General features: G+C 39.2%; 1 protein-coding gene across 12 annotated transcripts in view; it reads right to left on the bottom strand.

Moving 5' to 3' along the window:
• Window positions 1–244: 244 nt before the first annotated feature.
• celf6 (CUGBP Elav-like family member 6) overlaps window positions 245–18,496 on the bottom strand; it is a 151,928-nt gene continuing 133,676 nt past the window's right edge. For 8 of the 12 annotated variants that reach the window (XM_042486091.1, XM_042486104.1, XM_042486178.1 and 5 more), the window contains 4 exons: window positions 18,349–18,429; window positions 13,823–13,966; window positions 8,008–8,157; window positions 3,660–3,728 (listed from right to left, as the gene is read on the bottom strand). In XM_042486091.1, the coding sequence (XP_042342025.1) occupies window positions 8,030–8,157; window positions 13,823–13,966; window positions 18,349–18,429 (353 nt within the window). In that variant the 3' untranslated portion in view covers window positions 3,660–3,728; window positions 8,008–8,029. Of the gene's footprint in view, window positions 311–3,659; window positions 3,729–8,007; window positions 8,158–13,822; window positions 13,967–18,348; window positions 18,430–18,496 lie in introns of those variants that run through there. The other 4 variants (XM_042486113.1, XM_042486161.1, XM_042486146.1 and 1 more) reach the window with 2 other exon arrangements.

The raw sequence follows: 18,496 nt of genomic DNA, 5'->3' as shown, positions 1-18,496 counted from the left end.
GCATAATGAGTCTATAAAGGTTTTTTTTTCCCCATCATGTCTAAAAAACAGCAGCAAAAAGTTGGTCTCTGCAAAAAATTTTCTCCCACAGATGCCAAAGCAAAACAGGGAAAAAAGAGGCATTTGCGAAGAAGGAAAACAAACAAACGAAAAAAGAAAACAACTCTGGGATTCCGCTCTCAGGCACCCAATCTTTTCAGCAGGTTTCCAGCAGGATCAAGGGACCACCCTCCTTCATGATATGTAGCAGAGCAAGAAGTCTTTGTACTTTTACTGCACTTGTGGAAATAAGGTGTTGTGGCCCTTCATCCTGTGACAGAGAGAGAGAGAGAGAGAGGGAGAGAAAGAGAGAGGAGAATAAGGAGAGTGGATTCAGTGAGGCTGCGGCAAACATGCTCAGGGTTGCTGGCTCCTGGTTATCACACAGACTGACAGGCACAGCCAACAGCATGAGAAACAGACGGGGAGGAGAGAAAAAAAAAGAGGAGTGTGTCAATCAAAACCAGAAATAAGTGGGCTAGAGGTGGGGTGGGAGATTTGTGTTTTAACCATATGGAACAGACATCTACACTGTGACAGCGCTAATCCAAGGAAGGCCTAATTTAAACTGACTACATCGCTCTGCATGAAAAGAAAATACAGCTGAATGTTGCCTGAGATGTTGCTGTCATTCATCTTTAATGTTAATTCATTACAAACAAACTACCAAAAGAACAAGAAGGAAACATAAAGAAAACAAGACAGTGATGAAGTAGTGTAATGAATATGACAGAAAAAAAATGGATGGCTGTCCAAGGTGGAAATTTTATATATATACATGTATATATATATATATATATATATATATATATATATATATATATATATATATATATATATATATGTATATATATGTGTATATGAAGAAATAGCCTCTAATTAGGATCCCATGGAAAACCAGCCCAACGTCTCCTCTTCTTTTGTGTTGACTTAAGATGCTGCACTGTCACTAAATGTGTCCGCGCTGCCGAGCTTTGGATATAAAAGATCTAGTTTAGAGCCTATCATCCCTAATATGTTGTGAGCTGTGATGTGGGTGAAGAAAGGCTACGAAATCACAGCAAATCACTCTCCGGGAGCGAACATGAAAGGGACTGACTTTGTGACGGGAACATGCGTGCCCAGACGCTCTTTGTTCTACCTTTCCATTCCTGTAAATGAGCTTGTTACCATTTCATAATAGATCTGCTTTTTTAGATGTGAGAGCGGAGATTCTAGCTGATTTCTTATGTGTGCCAAAGTGAGCCCAGCCATTAGAGGCATAAAGCACTAACAGTCCCGATTACAGATGCCCTCTTTCATAAGCCATTGGCGCAATATTCATTCACCACGGAGCAGTAGAAACACACGTTGATTTTAAAATATCTCTCTCTTTCCCCCCCAAAGTAAACAGCTTCTTTGAAAACATCACAAGTATTTCACCTTCCAACTTTGTCGGATAATAAAGAATTCATTTTCTTTTTTGTCCCAGCATTATGCCCTCCCCCCTGCACACTGCCACCTACTTAGATGGCTCCATAAAAGACACCTGGCAGTTAAGAGGCGTAGTTGATGCAAGAAAGACCTTATTCCTCCCGGCTTGCCTGGCTAGACACCCCCCTGAGTTCATTGGATAGACTACAGGAGGGAGAGCCGCCTGCAGGGCTTCTGAAAGAATAGGGCGGTACGAGTTCGATGAAAACGACTAACTCTTATCAGTGTTTGGCCTGGAGGGATCGAAACAAACTCACTTGCAAAGAAAGGACCTTTTTCACTGTGAATCTGTTTGCTACCTTTTCTTTTCACAGATCAAGTAACAATTATCTCAGATACAAGCCACAAAAACTGTAAAGTCTGGGCAAAGCACAATCAGTGATTTCTTTCTAAACACATAATAAATGTTAGAAAATACGTATTGAAAATGTGAAAAGACTGGGAACTGTGTAGTACTGAATTTTAGAGTTAGACTGTGAACTGTTTATCACCATTTATGTGTACAGGATTTTTGGGGCGGGCTTAAAAGGACGCTTGATGACACACTAGAGCAATCCTTAACATATTCTCTCCTGTATTCTGAAAATACTAAGAACAAGCTGCAGACTTTTGGTAGCACCAAGCACAAACGTCCCCCGAGCCAAAGAATAAGCCACCGTGTTGCTGTAGACTCCCGTTAGCAGCTTAACCTGTATCACAATAACATGAAGAACCAGAAAGCCACTCCATAGCGAAAGACTCTTGTTCAGCAATATAACAGAACCATAGCAAGCTCTAAAAATAACTCTATAGGAGTTTTGTGTTCTTGGCGATCTACCAAAAAGCGTCCCATGTTAGCTGACTTTATCCTGTGTTTTAATGATTGAGGCATTTAACAGACTTGTTTATTAATGTATTTATTAGAAGGAAAGTGCTAGGAGGGCTTGTAGAAGATAGCGAACTCACCGCTTGCACAGGGGGGTTAATGGAATGACACTAATATATAATGTAATTATACAAGCTCTAATGTTAGTAGTAAGCATAACATAGTTTCAGCTCATTCAGCAGAGACACTCCCAGCATCTCAAAGCAGATAAAACTGCTCAGTTTTTTGTGATTTTTAAACCTAATTTTATATCCTTGGCAATTTTTTAATAATTCATATTTTACTGGGTGGTTAATAACACTTGTCTGTGGTGTTACAGGCTCATTCCACATTTTCTTTGCTTTACCCATGACTTAATTGAACAGGTGGCATTATTCTACCAAAAAAACAACAGGCAGCAGTAAATACTCATCTCAGGTATTTGTAGTTTGTTCTATTTTTGCACCCTGCTTTTACATCTCTGTACAATATGGCTCTATGGTGGACAGATTTTGGCCATGTGGGTCTGCAGTGCTGCCTGCAGCTCTGCCATCACGGCGTAATTGGTTTGCACCCTCATAAATAAATAAATGGGAAGTGATTCTCATGTTAGGCAAACAAAACAATCTTGCAGAAGTACTCCCTGTGCAGATGGAATCCACGGAGAAGTGGAGTGTCAACATTTGCCTGTGCTCTCCGCGTGAACGGTGGAGATTTAATTGGCTACACAAACATAGGGTCATCTTGGCCATCTCTCAACTAAACAGCTGTCGATCGGCGAGAGAAAAAGGTCTTTTTTGCAAAGATGTAGATTCATTTTAAGAAATAAAAATAAATAAAAAAAATACTTTGCTTGGTCATAAATAAATAAATGGGAAGTGATTCTGGGGGGGGGGGGGGGGGGGGGGCACTGTTGATGTGAATGTGAAGAAATAGAGAAATAGAAAAAAACAGTACATCCATACACATGAACCCCACAAGAGAAAGTAAAACATCACAAGGGCACACGGTACAATAGCACAAAGGGTCAAAGGCCACTTCCAGTTATAATCAACCAACCAGTCAGCACGTCAGTTACATTATGTACAACAGGTACCAGCCAAGAAAGGCATCATTTTACTGCACTCCACAAACTGCCAATATACAATATACAGTATATATATAAATATATATAAAAGGAGGGCAGAATATAAAGAGATAGAGTTTAGAGATATCAACCAACGCCACGTCATGCAACGCAGTCACAGTCCCACCACATGACGTCATCCAAAAGAAAATGACACCATGGGTTCAACTTACAGCTGTGGGAACTTGGCCCCATGACAGGTGTAGGGGGGGGTGTGTGGCTATAGCGGAGAAAGGCCACCTCACACTGTGATTGGCCATGTCAGGTTGCCAGGTTGGTGGGGGTGCAAAAGAAGGAAAGAAACAGTGGGATTTTCTTTTCCTTAAGTCAGAATTCAAAGCACCCTTTCCAATATTTATTCCACACTCGCACTTATTCTGCCTGACAAATCAAATGAGGTTATTATGGTTATTACCATAAAAACTGGAAGAAAAAAAAACAGAATTGACAAGTAAAACAGAAATAACAGAACAAATAATCTTCAACACAGCACAAAAAAGGGGGCCTTTTTCTTGTGCCTCAATGTGGTGGTGAAATATTCTCAGGCTGACAACATTTGCAGGTTAAAAGGTTGAATTGATGTTTTTATATTCACAAAGATAACCCTTAAGGCAGAAATGCATATTTCAGAAACTTGTCCTGTCTACAGTAATTGGATTTGCCTTGCATTGTTTGCTATGAGGGTGGCCGTACAGTGAGTGCTTCAGCTTTTTTGCATTAAGTTTATCTTTAAGACACAGAACGCAATTTCAGAGTAGCAGGGCTCCTGAGACCAGTGGAAGAGAATGCTGTCTGATCGTGTTTTTAATTCAACTTCAAAGCGAAATCGTCAGTATTAGAAGGAAAAAAAATGGGGGGTTTCTGAAGTTATCTACATATTGAAGTTTTTACCTAAGGAACACACAAGAATTCATCATTCAAGTTTCATCAAAGTTTTTCATCGTTATAATGTAATTGGATTCAGAAAATTAAACAGTTACATTTGAACTTTATTTATTTCAGACTTTTGCCCAAGAACTTAGTGTGGTGTCTTCCACAATAAAAGGCAATAAATGAAAAGAAAAATAAAAGTTCTTAAAAGTAGATTTTTTCAAATCCAACTTCTTTATATAAGACCCTTCATGGTTTTTAAGAATCTATACACCAGGAGCTGGCTTCAGGAGCCCCACTAGAGTATTTTTTCTTTAATGTTTTCATGGGATTGCTCTCGGTTTTGGTCTATTGGTTTTCCTTAACTCAACAACAGAAGTGGTGTAATAACTGAAGAAAAACACAGAGATGGATTGAACCAGACCAGAGACGAAGGAGGACATGAAAACACATGCACGCACACAAACACACACACACACACACACACACACACACACACACACACACACACACACACACACACACACTTACACCAACATGCGCACGCACACTTCCCGATAAAGCGACAGAATGTTATTGTGGTAAAACGTCTGTACTTGGAGGCATTCGGAGTACATCTCAATGACTGCCCTGTCATTCAATGCTGTTGCCGGATATTTTCCATCCCTCATTGATGCTCTAAATCAACCCGCCCCCCCTCTTTTTCTCAGGGTGTCTGCTTTGAAAGCCTCTCTTCAATTAGCAGGACATGGCTCTATTCAAATGCTATCAGGCGAGAGATAAGGAGAGCATCTATCATTTGTATTGCATACCACCTTCCATTAATGCCATCTTGTGGCTTTTAAAGAGTCAAATCTAAAACAAACAAATGGTATCATGATGCTTTTATTTATGGAGGAATATAATCTGGGCTTATGTTATTGTAATGAAAAGTTGTCTAGCCAATTGGGCGACGAGAGCATGCATCTATATTATTTTTGCGCTGGCAGCTGCACTTTGTAACAGATGGGTGATGATTCTTTGAATCAAGCCTGACACTGTGAAATTAGTCTTTATTGAGGGATGGTGCCATTTTAAATACACCATCTTTTTATTATTTTTTTTTTATGAAAGCTCCGACTTTAAAGGGCCCAAACAAGAAACTATTAAGTATTGAAGATATCTGGTAGCAAATATATTAGCAGCACAAGTAGATAGTTTTGCAAGACCTTTGGTTGGCTTTACTTTGTTATTGCATGAAAATCAGCATAATTAAAAAGTTGCAAACTGCAGATAGCCTAAATGTTGAGTCCACAATTATTCCGCAATGGATAATCTTGTATTATAGTTTAATTTAAAGGTCTAGTGTGTAGGATTTAGTGGCACCTATATGAGGCTACAGAACCTAAACTTCTATTGTTCACCAAATGTGTAAGGAAATTATGGTGGCCAATGCGAAAACACGAATGGCTCTATTCTGAGCCGGTGTTTGATTTGTCCATTCCGGGATACTGTGAAAAGCAACATGGTGGACTTGCTTTCTATATAGATATAGATCTGTATATAGATTATTATAGGCCCTATGGAGTTGTGGTGGACCACTTGAATGTGCACAGGTGCAAGTCACCTTGTGTACGGATAAATGTCAACTCCTTTATGTTTCTGTGCATTTTTGTTTGTGCTTTATGTGTTTTTATTACATTTTTAACACTTGCTGCAACACAAATTGCCCTCTTGGACAAATAATAAAATTGAATTGAATCAATGGCTAATTCTACAGCGACAGAAACACAAAGATTCCTATTTTTAGGTGATTGTAAATTAATGAAAATATAGTTATCATTATTATGTTATTATGCCAATACATGCCTAGAAATTGCACTGGACCTTTACATTTGTTCCATATTAAATTAACTGTGAATGTATAACACTAGCATAGTTTTAAATCCTTTTATATAGTTTTGAGAGCCTCACAACATATTTTCAACATGAATGTTTGGCATTTTATTATGTGTTTTAAAATCCAATTTGTTGTCATTGAAAATGCTACTTTATGTATTTTAATGCCTAACAGCATAAGCAGTCAAAACATTCAGTTCTGCTTTGCTACAAGGTTGCAGTTAAATTTAATTTAATTAATTAATTTTTTTCCCCTGGTGTTTGATTAATTAAAATCAAACACCAGGGAATGCATTCAATGGATAGCCAAGTTAAAATGTTATTACTACGACATTCATTAATGTTTTTACTATTTGGGAAAAACTGCCAACAATAAATGAGAGAATATGAAAATGGACCATGACTCTTTCAGTTGAGAAGAGATTTGTGAAGCATCACTTGAGTTAACTAAACAGTGCTTACTGGGATTGGAGCTTGTTCTCCACCATTATACGAGTCACTGCAGTTTGTATGGTGAGTGAGTGCTTTTCCATTGAGCATCTTTTTGTTGATTTTGTAAAGGCAAACGTTTTTTTTTCACCAAACATCCTGCATTTACTTATCATGCTCATTAAAACTTTTGTAAAAAAAAGTCGTTATACTATAAATCTATTCCGTATTGTTGTACATCTTCTCAAAGACTTTTCCCATAAGTAAAAGTTCCACCAAGAGGGCCATTGGATTTTGCTAAGCAGCTGACAGAAATATAATGCTGAGCCATTGTAGGAGAGCAATTACTGCTATCAAGTTTTATGAATTTGTAGCTCAGCAACTTGCATCGATTCTCGACGCCATTCTCAGTAGACGGCTAATAATGCACAGCTGGGTATTGATGATGTCATCAATTTGCACGGGAGTGTCCTGCAGGTACAAATTAGATTTCAAACCCCAGAAGAAACAAAACAATTCAGCGGAGCAGGGCAACCTGACAGAAATCTCAAGAGGTGGATTCTGTGAAGAGGGTCGTTGCAATTTAGAAACTAGTGCCCTGATGCTTCACAGCTAATATGTAGAAAACAAAAAAGAAACTCTTTGGCTTGAAAAAACACAAATTTCATGACACATCAGGGCTCGTGGGGATAAAGTCAGATAATGACTACAGAATGAGAATTTTAACCATTTCCCTAGTTGACCACATTTAGTATTAGACTAGGTAATTCATGCATTTTGCAGGTCTGTCATTTTGATATGTGTAAATTTCAGTGACTTTTTAATGCAAATTATGGGTGAATGGGTCTCTACATGCTTGGAGGACTGGATAGGTGGTCTAGTTTATTTTTCTCTCTGCCCATCTTGCCCTTCACTCATCATGTCCCTGGACTTAGCAGTCCACACTCCACAAAAAAAAAGAAAAAAAAGCTAATTGTTTTAGCTGGGGTTAAAAAATTCAAATGTCAGTGAAATTAAAATGGTATTTTTTTTTTATCTTGTTAAGTTTGGCTGGTTGAATGAAACTCTTGTTCATATAATTAATTTATGAATTGCAATGCTTTAATAAAAGACAAAAAGAGTTGTGGAAAGTAAAAAAGGAATACTACATTGGTTTGAAGTGAAGTAATGTTGTTGGGTTTGTTTTTTTTTTTTGTATAATTGTTATATTAAGATTTGAAGCAATGCACTCCCAGACATTCACATCTACGGCAGCAATAAAAACTTTACTATCCAAGTGATGTGGACACTTTGGCTTGAGAACATGCATGGCATAGCACAGTTTATTATGGCATGGGTGTTACTCTACCTGGGTATGGACAGCAGACGAGTCAGTAAGGTCGGTTGGCATCCTTTGGCCGCTTTAGCTGCACCTTCAGCCTCTTCATGCCTATCTGAAAGCCGTTCATGGCCTGGATAGCGGCTTGAGCACTGGATGGGTTATCAAAACTCACAAAGCCTGAGACAAGAACACAGAAAGAGAGAGATGGGAGGCAGAGTAGGATGAGAAAATGGAGGGGAAAAAAGAAACAACATATGAGCGGAGAAGAATGGGGGGGCAGGAAGAAGAGAAAGGGAGAGGGAAAGAGACCAGGAGAAAAGACAGGCGAGATGAAAGAAAAGAAAGGGGTGGGGGGAGAAGACCCTTTTTAACTCTCAACAATGACACAACAATAGCTCTTTGTTTTCTCTTTTCAGCAGATTAATTGAAAATCTTTGAATTAAAAAGATTACATAAAATACCACAAAGGCTAATAACACAGATATTGAAAATCAAACGATGAAGAGCCATTAGAAACTTTGAGTTTAACTTGAACAGAGAACAAAAAACATGAAAAGGTGTTCAAAGATTAGAGAGAAGAAAAGGTGTCTCATGTGGTGTGAGGATTTTTAGAGCAAAGTCTGTAAATGTTACCTGACTGAGCTGTAAAAGAGTGGCAGGGCTGTGTGTAAGTGTGTGTTTCATCCGTGCACGTGTGTGACTGAGCATGTATCTGAGTAAAGAGTAAAGGGCATGGGGGTCGTGACGAGATGCTAGGAGCAAGGTGTGTAGGACGGAGGTGCCTGCTGCTCTGAGTTATCACCTGGGTGTCGAGGCGGAATGAGCCCACAGCTTTCCACACCGGGACTCCTTGCCTGCTCTTATCAGACACCTCTGTGATTGACGGCCCGAATTTTCCGCCTGCCAGCTGATTTGATCACACCGCTATGGGTCCAATTTAATTTGGGGGGAGAGGGCAGGCTTTTGTCAGTGCGGGTGAGATAAGGCTGCTGCTTTTACAAACCCTTTAAACAAACTGAGCAGGGAAGGGCCTGTCAGTTGGCAGTGATCCCCCTCCCAATCCGACAAACACACTCTATCCCCGACTTTAACGAATCTCCATACCTCACATTTACATCCACATGACAACAAGGTGATAGAAAGTTAGGGGTCAAGGTACGGGAGGAGAGGACAAAGACGGCACTGCAAACTTAAACTGCTTGAATCCGTGTATATTAAAATCATCTAAAAGCAGAATATGATATTTGAACATGTTTCCAGTTTTAGCTGTTTTTCTCGAGACAAAGTAAGTGGCTGATGTTTCATATCTTTGATGCAGCACTGAGTGTGCAGTGCTGTGCAGCTCAATACCCTGAACGCTACTAGTGTTTGAGGTATGGCTCTCACAGCAGCCATCCATGTTACCAGAATGTCGGTGTACGCGTTGTTATGTCATGCATTTTTTATAAAAACACACACAAAGCTGCAAACATTATTGGGTGACAATGGGGAAAATACAAGTCGAGGACTAGGTTGAGCTGCTGAGAGTGCTGCAGTATATAACTCTCACATTGCTCTAGAAAAAGAGCTTCTATGTAGTGATGCTGTGCACTAATGCTGTTTTGTACTGTGAAAAAACCTTTCTTCACTATTGCAGGGGTGACTGTAGTAGGGGTTGACCAATATTGGTTTTTCAGGGCAGTTACCGATACTGATTACTAGTAGTTAAAAAGACTGATAACCAATATTTGGAAACAATTTGAATTTACAATAAAAATGAAAGTCTTTCTGTCAAAATATAGAATTTTGAATAGAATAGAAGGCCTATAGGTAAATAAGATGACATTCACTGATGGCAGTGGCTGATGTTTTTTGGTTTTGTCACATTAATCTTGGGCTAAAAAGCAAGGCTGGGAACTAATGGCATCACTGTCAGGACAAAAAGACTGTAGTCATCATTTGTTGTTAGCAGGCAGTGGCCAGAACTAATTGCTGACTGAGGTTACATTGAGTTACATTAAGATACTTTCAAGCTCAACTCAGTAAAAATGAGTATTGGGTGAAGGGAAATTATAGTAAATCATGATGTGTTTAAATCCAGTCTCGTAAAATTGAATAAATGCAACTGTTTGAAAGACAAATTTTTTGACCTCTTCACTGCAAAATGAAATAAATATGAGAGAGGGAATTGTGATATATCATTTTGGTGAAAAGGCTTTTGAAGCAGTTACTAAAAATGTTTTTCATGTGGAAGAAGTGTTTTTTAAAGGTTTTATAATTGTGTATGATTGAATTTGTGCTCATTCAGATTGTGAAATGACTTGATGTACTTTGAAACAGGTCAGCCTTTTTTTTGTTTCCATGGCATAAAAGTGTGCATAAATGAAAACAAAAACATAATAAACAGCAACAAAAAACCCAAGCATTGGTACTGGCAATTGGCCAAATTATGATTTTAAACACCTGTATCAGTACTGACACATATTGACAATTGGTGCAATCCTGATATTTTGCTGGCTTTCAGTTGTGTTGTTAAAAAACCAAAAGCCAACATCTTTCAAACCTCTCATGACAATGTCATCTTGACGTAGAATAACGACATTAAGTTAGAAGATATGGAGAGCAAAACCCAACGTCTGGAAAATATCATAATGCTAACCTCCAGACAACCTGAAATTCTAATGTCGTTAGACATTTGAAATCGCATCAACCCATTTTTCATTCCAACTAAATTTAGCGTATGCCCGATGTCATATTGATATCCAGTGGGGTTATTGTTCTTTTATAGAAAATATATGGCTTTAGGGTGGCTGTTCAAGATCATTTAAAAGTGTTATATTAACTGCAGCTAGTGAATCTGTGCACCGTAAGTACATGAATGTACAGATGAAATGAGCATGCATAGGCAACTTTCCAAGACTTAAAAGTGGGAAACAACAAAAAAGCAAAACAAATAAATAAATGAAAGCCTCATCTTGTTTCAGAAGCCCTTTAGATAAATTGCATCTCCTAGTGTAGATTTTACTCTATCATATCTAAAAAGCAGATTGCTTCCCATTTAAAACGTGTGTGTGTGTGTGTGTTATTCCATTCTCAGAAGACCTTTTGAAATTCATTTTGAAGCTAAATCCAGCTAATTCCACTTAACAAGGTAAGCTTTGATCACTTTTAAAAGTCAATATTGAGTGACTAAACACAGAGGATTAAGACTAATGTTATATCCATAGAGTCCCAGGTTAAATTAAACACCACCATATAGCTCCTACACAGTGAATGTCTGTGGGGTGTACAAATTTGCTTCATGGATGTTCAATACGTTTCGGTGACTCAATAAAGAATCACTCCGTTATAACACCGTCAGTGTTTTCACGCACCTCACTTGGGCTTCCTTGTCATCTTAATTTTTTAAATTGTGTTGAGGTGAAATGTTTTATAAATCCCCAAGACTTTTCTTCATCTCACCTGCCGAAGTGTTTAATATCACACCATGTCAGACATTCATATCCATTTTATCGCAAAGCAAATAAAAATACTAAAGCAAACAGACATCTGTCTGAAATGACAGTGATGCATCCCTTAAGAGTATACTCCAAATCCTACTCCAGAAATACATCATAAATACATGCTTCGAGTGCTTCTCCAGTGACCTTTTCATCATATTCAAATTTCCAAGCTTCTCTGTAAACACTCAATCTCAACGGAGTGATGTCTGGTTATCTCCTCTCAAAATCCCAAAGTGTAGTTCACCTGTGCGGCAGAGAAATCAGGCCATGTAGGCATAGATGTTTCTGTTGAAACTCACAAGAATCATTCTGCAGTGGCAAGCAGTTTTTCTGGAGTATTTCATTTAAATGTATTGATAATATTAACTAAATATTTAACATAGTGTACCCACTAGGACACTGTGATATGCTGCCTTTTAAAATACTGTGGGTAAGTTCACTGTTACCCAAACAAAACGGACATTTTTGCAGGATGTAAGCTGTATTTAGATGATAAATTTGAGCTTATGCTTTTTAGACTTTAATTAGAAAAAGAAGGAAAAAAGTGGATAATTTAAATTGGAATAGGGTGTTGTGCTGTTCAAAGGAAAGTGGAGGGAAATAAATCTTGGTTTCACTTAATGCTGACATACAGAATTGTTTGTATGTTTGTGTTAGTTTGTATAAAATGCTGTCCATTTGGCATCCATTGTATCCATGTTTTCCTTACACCAGTGTGCATAAGGCTGAATCTGTTTTACATCGGGCAATTCACCTGTCCATCCATCTATCTATTTTCCTACATCAGCATACAATAAGTGGATATGCATACAGTATACCTACACATGTACAGGAGTCTACAGTTCCCATTAACCACATCATCAAGGCTAAACTCTCGAGTTTTTAAGATGAAGTGTTCCAAGTTCTTAGAGGCCTAATAACTTATCCCCCTTAATGCACAGCATCTTCTGCCTAATTTGTTAATGTCTTACAAAGGAGCCCTGGGGCTTCTTCTATAAAAAGGAGGGAAAAATGAGTGAACAAAAAAATCCCCACGAAAGAATCATGGGTTAAACTGCTGTTTTTCAGCCAAGATCTTAATTACTAGCCGTGGAAAATAAGCCGGTGAGACTGATGAGGTCACCGCCCCTTTGTCCTTCCCCCTTGTTGACTGACAGGTAGTGATAGCGAGGGGCATATGTTTAGAGGAGAACACACAAAGGGAGAGGGAGGGAGTCCTGAGATGGACGGAACGAGACAGACAAGGAGAGAGAGGGAGAGAGAGAGAGGAAGAGGAACCCTCATAGACATACGATGTTGAAGAGGAACTGAAAGAAAGCCAATGCTGGGAGTCTCTCTCTCTCTCTCTCTCTCTCTCTCTCTCTCTCTCTCTCTCTCTCATGCGCACTCTCTCTCTGCCTGTCTCCTGGGTGCTGCTGTCCAACTGAATCAACAGTAAGGCCCACACCAGTCTATTATTATCTCTTTAAGCCCATGGATTCCACCTGCACCGCCTCCACCCTGATGAACTGGTTTGCTGTGTGGGAGGCGAGAGAAGAGGAGGGGAGGTGTGGCGGGATGCTGCTAGGTTGCCCGGCTGGAGGACTGGAGGGGTGTCTGGGAAAATGTTTTTCGCTTGGGTAAAGGAATCAGGGAATGGCAGAAAAGGAGAGATGGATCCTGATTGTATTAGGAATCGTGTGATAGAGGGAGTGATAAATACATAGATGTGTGAAGAAAATTGCAATTGTGGAAAGATGTTTTGGGTAAGTAGCTACATGAGGGGCTCATGGTGGGTTCAGCCTGTGTTATTTTAGGTGATTAGTAGGGCAGCCCCTTGAAAGTCGGAGAGTTGAATCATCAGTCAACTGAGATTGCTTCAGGTCAAGTAGTCCTTTTTTTTCTTTGCAGTGTACCTCTTGGGACATTTTGGTCCCCAGATTTCAGAGGGAGTGCTATTGACTTTCACACTACTCTTTGGTATAGGGAGCTGCGGAGATGCAAACAATAGCACAGAGGAGAGAGCTTCTGCTTAGAAGTGGTGAATTTACAGCTCACAGAAACTTATGATACAGTTTCTGGTTTTTGTTGGATATCTAGTGTCAGCCAAAAAATGTTGCACATTTACGACCTGTCGTAAAGCCCCATTCAAACTTCAAAACCTTTTGTGGAAAACTAAACAAATCATTGTATGTTTGTATTGAAAAGCCAAATCTGATTCGAATTTCATAATTCTGAGTTGGTTACAGCCCAAGTGATGAGAGCTTCCATCCCCTCACACGTAGCTCTTCACCTTCCATTGCCGAGACCCACCACCTTGCCTGTGCTTTCCTCTGGTCATTTCTCCCTCATCCTCCCTTTCACATCGATTTTTGACTCACCAAAACATTTGCTCTGATTGGTCGCTCGGTCCACAAAGACTTTGGCAGAGATGACGTTGCCAAAAGGCAGGAACATTTGCATGAGCTCCGCATCTCCGAACTCCTGGGGCAGGTGATAAATAAACAGGTTGCAACCTTCTGGCCCTGGTGATGAGAGAAAGACAACAGGAGGGTTACATGTGGAGCATAAACAGTGAGGGAGAGGCTGACTATAATAACACGGGTGGAAAAATGACTCAATAAAAGTATCTAGACAATAATCCAAGGGACACAGGAGCCATGCAAACACCAGATTCTATTTATGTTACCTGTGGGGCACAAATATTAGTTGTGTTAAACCTAATTACACACACCTTAATATCATTTTTAAAATGTTATAAGGTCACACACGTTGTTTGGGCAGCTCTTTCTGTGGTTTCCATTTGAATCCCATTTAGCATAATAACTGTATCAGAGAGGTGGCACTTCAATAAATAACATTATAGAGTTAGGTTTGACTATTTTCTCAGGAAATGTGCAGGCAATTCCAGCGCACATGTAAACAGATGCAGAAAAGCAGAGATAGAAGTGAAAGAGAAAAACAGCCAGAGATGAAAATAAGAGACAACAGGAGGAAGAAAAAATGCAGAGAGGTTGATTGGAAGAGAAAGATTAAGACGATTTTATAGAGAAACACTGAGACACAGAGGAAAAGAGAAACAGGGGAGGAGAAGGAAGAGGCAGAGCATAAGCCAAGTTTTTGTCCCAATTACTGTGTGACAGTAGGACTGTCTTCCAATCTCTCTCCATCCCTCCACACTCATCCACCCAGCTGCCACATATTGTACAGGCCAATCTGGATAAAGGGAGGAATGAACTGGAGAGAGACAGACAGAGAGAGAGAGAGTGAACCATGGATGGAGAGAGAGAGAGATGTGATGGACTCGGGGACAGTACGCTTGCAGCTGGCTGCCTGGCTAGCTTTCTCTCCTGTCTCATTGCTCTGGGTGATAGCATGACGAGATGAGACTGGGGCTGGTGAGAAGGCTGATAAGAGGGCTGCAGTGGTGGCTGGCTGTACTGCTGCTATGCCTCGGTGAGATAGAGGACACACACAAACATAAACACGCACACACGCACACACGCACACACGCACACATGCACACACACACACACACACACACACACACACACACACCTAGACAGACTTGGAATTTTTAAGGCTGAGTCTCAGTTCTGTCTGTTTAGGTTTATGTGTCTTAGAGAATTCAGGCTTTGAAAGGAAGTGGTTTGTTTGAAGGAAAGAGATGTCTGAAGCTGGTGTGTAAGGAGGGATGCTGGTTTGTTTAAATACTCATACTTTTTCCCCATTGGTTGTGCATAAATCCCTTGTTTCTGCCTCTTTGTTTTTGTACATCTGCAGGTCTATCTTTCAAGCTGCATGGAAAAAGGGTACTAATCTACTGAATATCAGTTACTCTGACTGGATACAAGCATGAGAATAAAGTTACACAGTTGAACTGTATATCTTGTTGTGTTGTCATGATACTGGAATTTCTAAATTCAACACAATACCTTGAAATTATTAATATTCAATACCATTTTTTTATACCATGAGAAAAAAATGACATTCAGACTATAAAATTTATAGCATGTTAAGACCATCCTGATGACGTGAGCTCGACATTCTGTTTCACACTTTCTGCTTCATCAGTTTGGACTCACTGCCATCTCAAACAATTTTCAGAAATTAAAATCCAATCACGACTACCAGTGGATCCGCACTGTAGTTGAAATGTAAGCAGCCAATAGTTGACAATGTAAAATGCCGACTTGCAGAACAATAAGCTAATGGCTGCTCCTGAAGCAACAAGCGCTTACTGTAATGTCTGTAAACACAGCGATAAGTGAAGTTATTGCAGCAATGGAGTCAATAGCAACATTTGAACAAAAACAAGAGCATGCACTTGCAGAGTTTCTCTGAGGAAGTTTTTTGCTGTTCTTCTTATTAGATGTGGCAAAGCTTGATGTTTCGGTCATAAATGGTCACAAATAGTAATATATAAATGATAATATGTTTATATTAATGGCATTTTATACTTTTTAGGCTAATGTTAACATCACGACTGACTGAAGAAGTTTTTAAGGCAAGGTGAGTACTCCTGTCCACTGAAAGTGTTTTGGGTGGCAGAGAGTCCAGACTGATACAGAGAGTGAAACATAATGTTAAGCTCAAATTATCAAGATTGTCTTACCAGTCTATAAAATGTACTCTTTTTTTTTAAAAAAAATTAAAAGATAAATATAATCGGGCTATAACTTGACAACAACTTAGCAGGTGACAGCAGAATGACTGAAGTAACAATAACAATAAGAGAGAGCAATAAAGTGCAGTACCAGTGAATTGATGCTATCGAAAATATTGAAAAATATTCAGCATTCATATGTATCAATAAACTGCTATTTTTGACAACACTAACATCTTGTAGATAGCTTTAAGTTTTACCCAGCTGTTGACTCAAAAACTAAGTACACCAACCATGATCTTATAAAGTTCAAATATATGTTTTTTTAATTATGTGTTGTTCATAGTAAATTACAGTTACCAGGTACCTAGAAAAAGAAAATTGTATAACTGGTAATTAAAAAAACAAAAAATGACTTTATAGCATGCAAGTGCTAAGATGCAAAGTGCAAAATGATCCGGAAATGCTGGTTGGAAAGTTGATCTATCTGCATTTTTATATATGACTTATACTCACAAGTTAGAATGAGAAGTAATTTAGTTATAAATCATACAACATGCAGAGTGTATTATTATTTGTTATTGAGGGGGGAACCCTTTTGTGGCATCCCAGAAGGAGCTGCGCAAAGTTTAGTTCATACTGCCCAAAATGCTATGTGGAGTTAAAAAAAAATTAGCTTCCGTACTCCTTATTACTGTCTGATGCTAGCTTTGCTGAAAATTCCATTAACTGCTACTACAACAATACACCTGAATTATTCTGTTCATGCAATTACAGTTGGTGGTGATGTATTTAACACAATGCTCTTGAAATGGGTTTGAATATTGCCTACATAGACAGATATGATTAAGTTGGCATGGAACTTGCGCAAATTCAAAAGTATCTGCAGGAAAAACCTTGATACTCACCTTTTTTTAAATTTTTTTTTGTACAATCAATTTGTTTGCTTAACTGACTAAAAATATTTTTAGTTTATTCCCAAGTATTTGACACCACTGCATAACTTTGGGCATGACACATATTAATATTTGCCATGTCAGTAAGTGTTGCTGTACAGTGTTGACATGTAACAGAGAGCTGTGCTGCCTTGGATCCTTCCCTGAAGTGAAAAGGACACATATTTTCAAAGAGTACAGTGAAGATTTGTCTGGTTAAAATAATATTTTAGGATTTGGAGGGATTTTCTTTGTTGACACACACACACACACACACAGACACAGACGCAGACTGATAGATTGTATTGTTACAATTGTTAGCTTTCAGAGGGAGGTTGAAGCAGAGGCTTGACTGTGCCTGTGTATTCAGGTTTAGGTGTCTCTTGTTAAATGGCAGAGCTGCAGACTGTGGCAGTGGACTGAGACAGGCTGGGAGTGCAGCCAAAACCCAGAGGAGGCCAGAACTCAGACAGGCCACTGGCTCAACCAAGAATAGCTCTGTGTGTGTGTGTGTGTGTGTGTGTGTGTGTGTGTGTGTGTGTGTGTGTGTGTGTGTGTGTGTGTGTTTAAAAGAGAAAGAGAGAGAGACAGCATGTATAGCTGTGTCTGTGTGCATTACCATCACTTGTTTAATTCTCTCTATTGATGAAAATGTTCCAAGGTAGCAGTGAGGAATGAGATGTCCTTAACTGTGTGTTTTTCCTATGGTGTGGAATTATGCCTGCATGTAAGGCGAACAAGCTGCTGGCATATGAGGATAAGTTTTTGTCTATCTATACTTTATTCACATTTCTGCACAGTGACCCCAGCATGCACTCACCCGCTGCTGAAAAAAAATACAAACACATACCAACTTTTCCTCCTGGCAATGTTGGAGACACTCAATTCTAGAGTTCCTATATTGAATATTCATGCCACTCTATGCTGTCTCATACAATCATATAGATGAATAATTGAGAGTGACGAATGGCGTCAGAAAGAGTGATTTACCATCACAGTATATCCTATGCTTTATTACATCTGATGCTGTGGCATAAGAACGAACACTACACTAGGAATGGTAATAAATGATTATGCATGCAGCTAATTAATCTGATGAATATTTATAACCACTTAAACACATTGTAATGGACTGATTAAGCAGTCCAACGCTGCGAGTTTGAATTAGTGCAGTTTTTGAATAATGACAGAGTAACTTTCCATCTCACTGCTAATGTTCTTCTCTTTAAATGGGGAGCCTTTTTCTCACATTTTCCCCAGCCAGCTTTTTCCCTCCCTCGCTAATTCAAAGCAGCGCAGCTACATTAGAATGGAACATGGCAATTATCACCTTTTATCTTGGGTGGGCGCGCTTGCTCGCTCTTACCTTCCCTCTGTTGCTGGGGAATGATGGTTGGTTGCTGGGGGAACGCTTGGCTGATTGGCGCATAGGCGGCAGGGTAGGCTGCTGTTGCAAAGGGAGAACCAGAGTGGAATTTTTCACATCTCCATTTTCATATTTGACACAACAAAAC

The sequence above is a fragment of the Plectropomus leopardus genome, chromosome 1 (genome assembly GCF_008729295.1).
Source record: "Plectropomus leopardus isolate mb chromosome 1, YSFRI_Pleo_2.0, whole genome shotgun sequence".
NCBI classification, from domain to species: Eukaryota; Metazoa; Chordata; class Actinopteri; order Perciformes; family Serranidae; genus Plectropomus; species Plectropomus leopardus.
The sequence above is the reverse complement of the archived record's forward strand: the minus strand, read 5'-3'. Positions and strand labels throughout refer to the sequence as shown.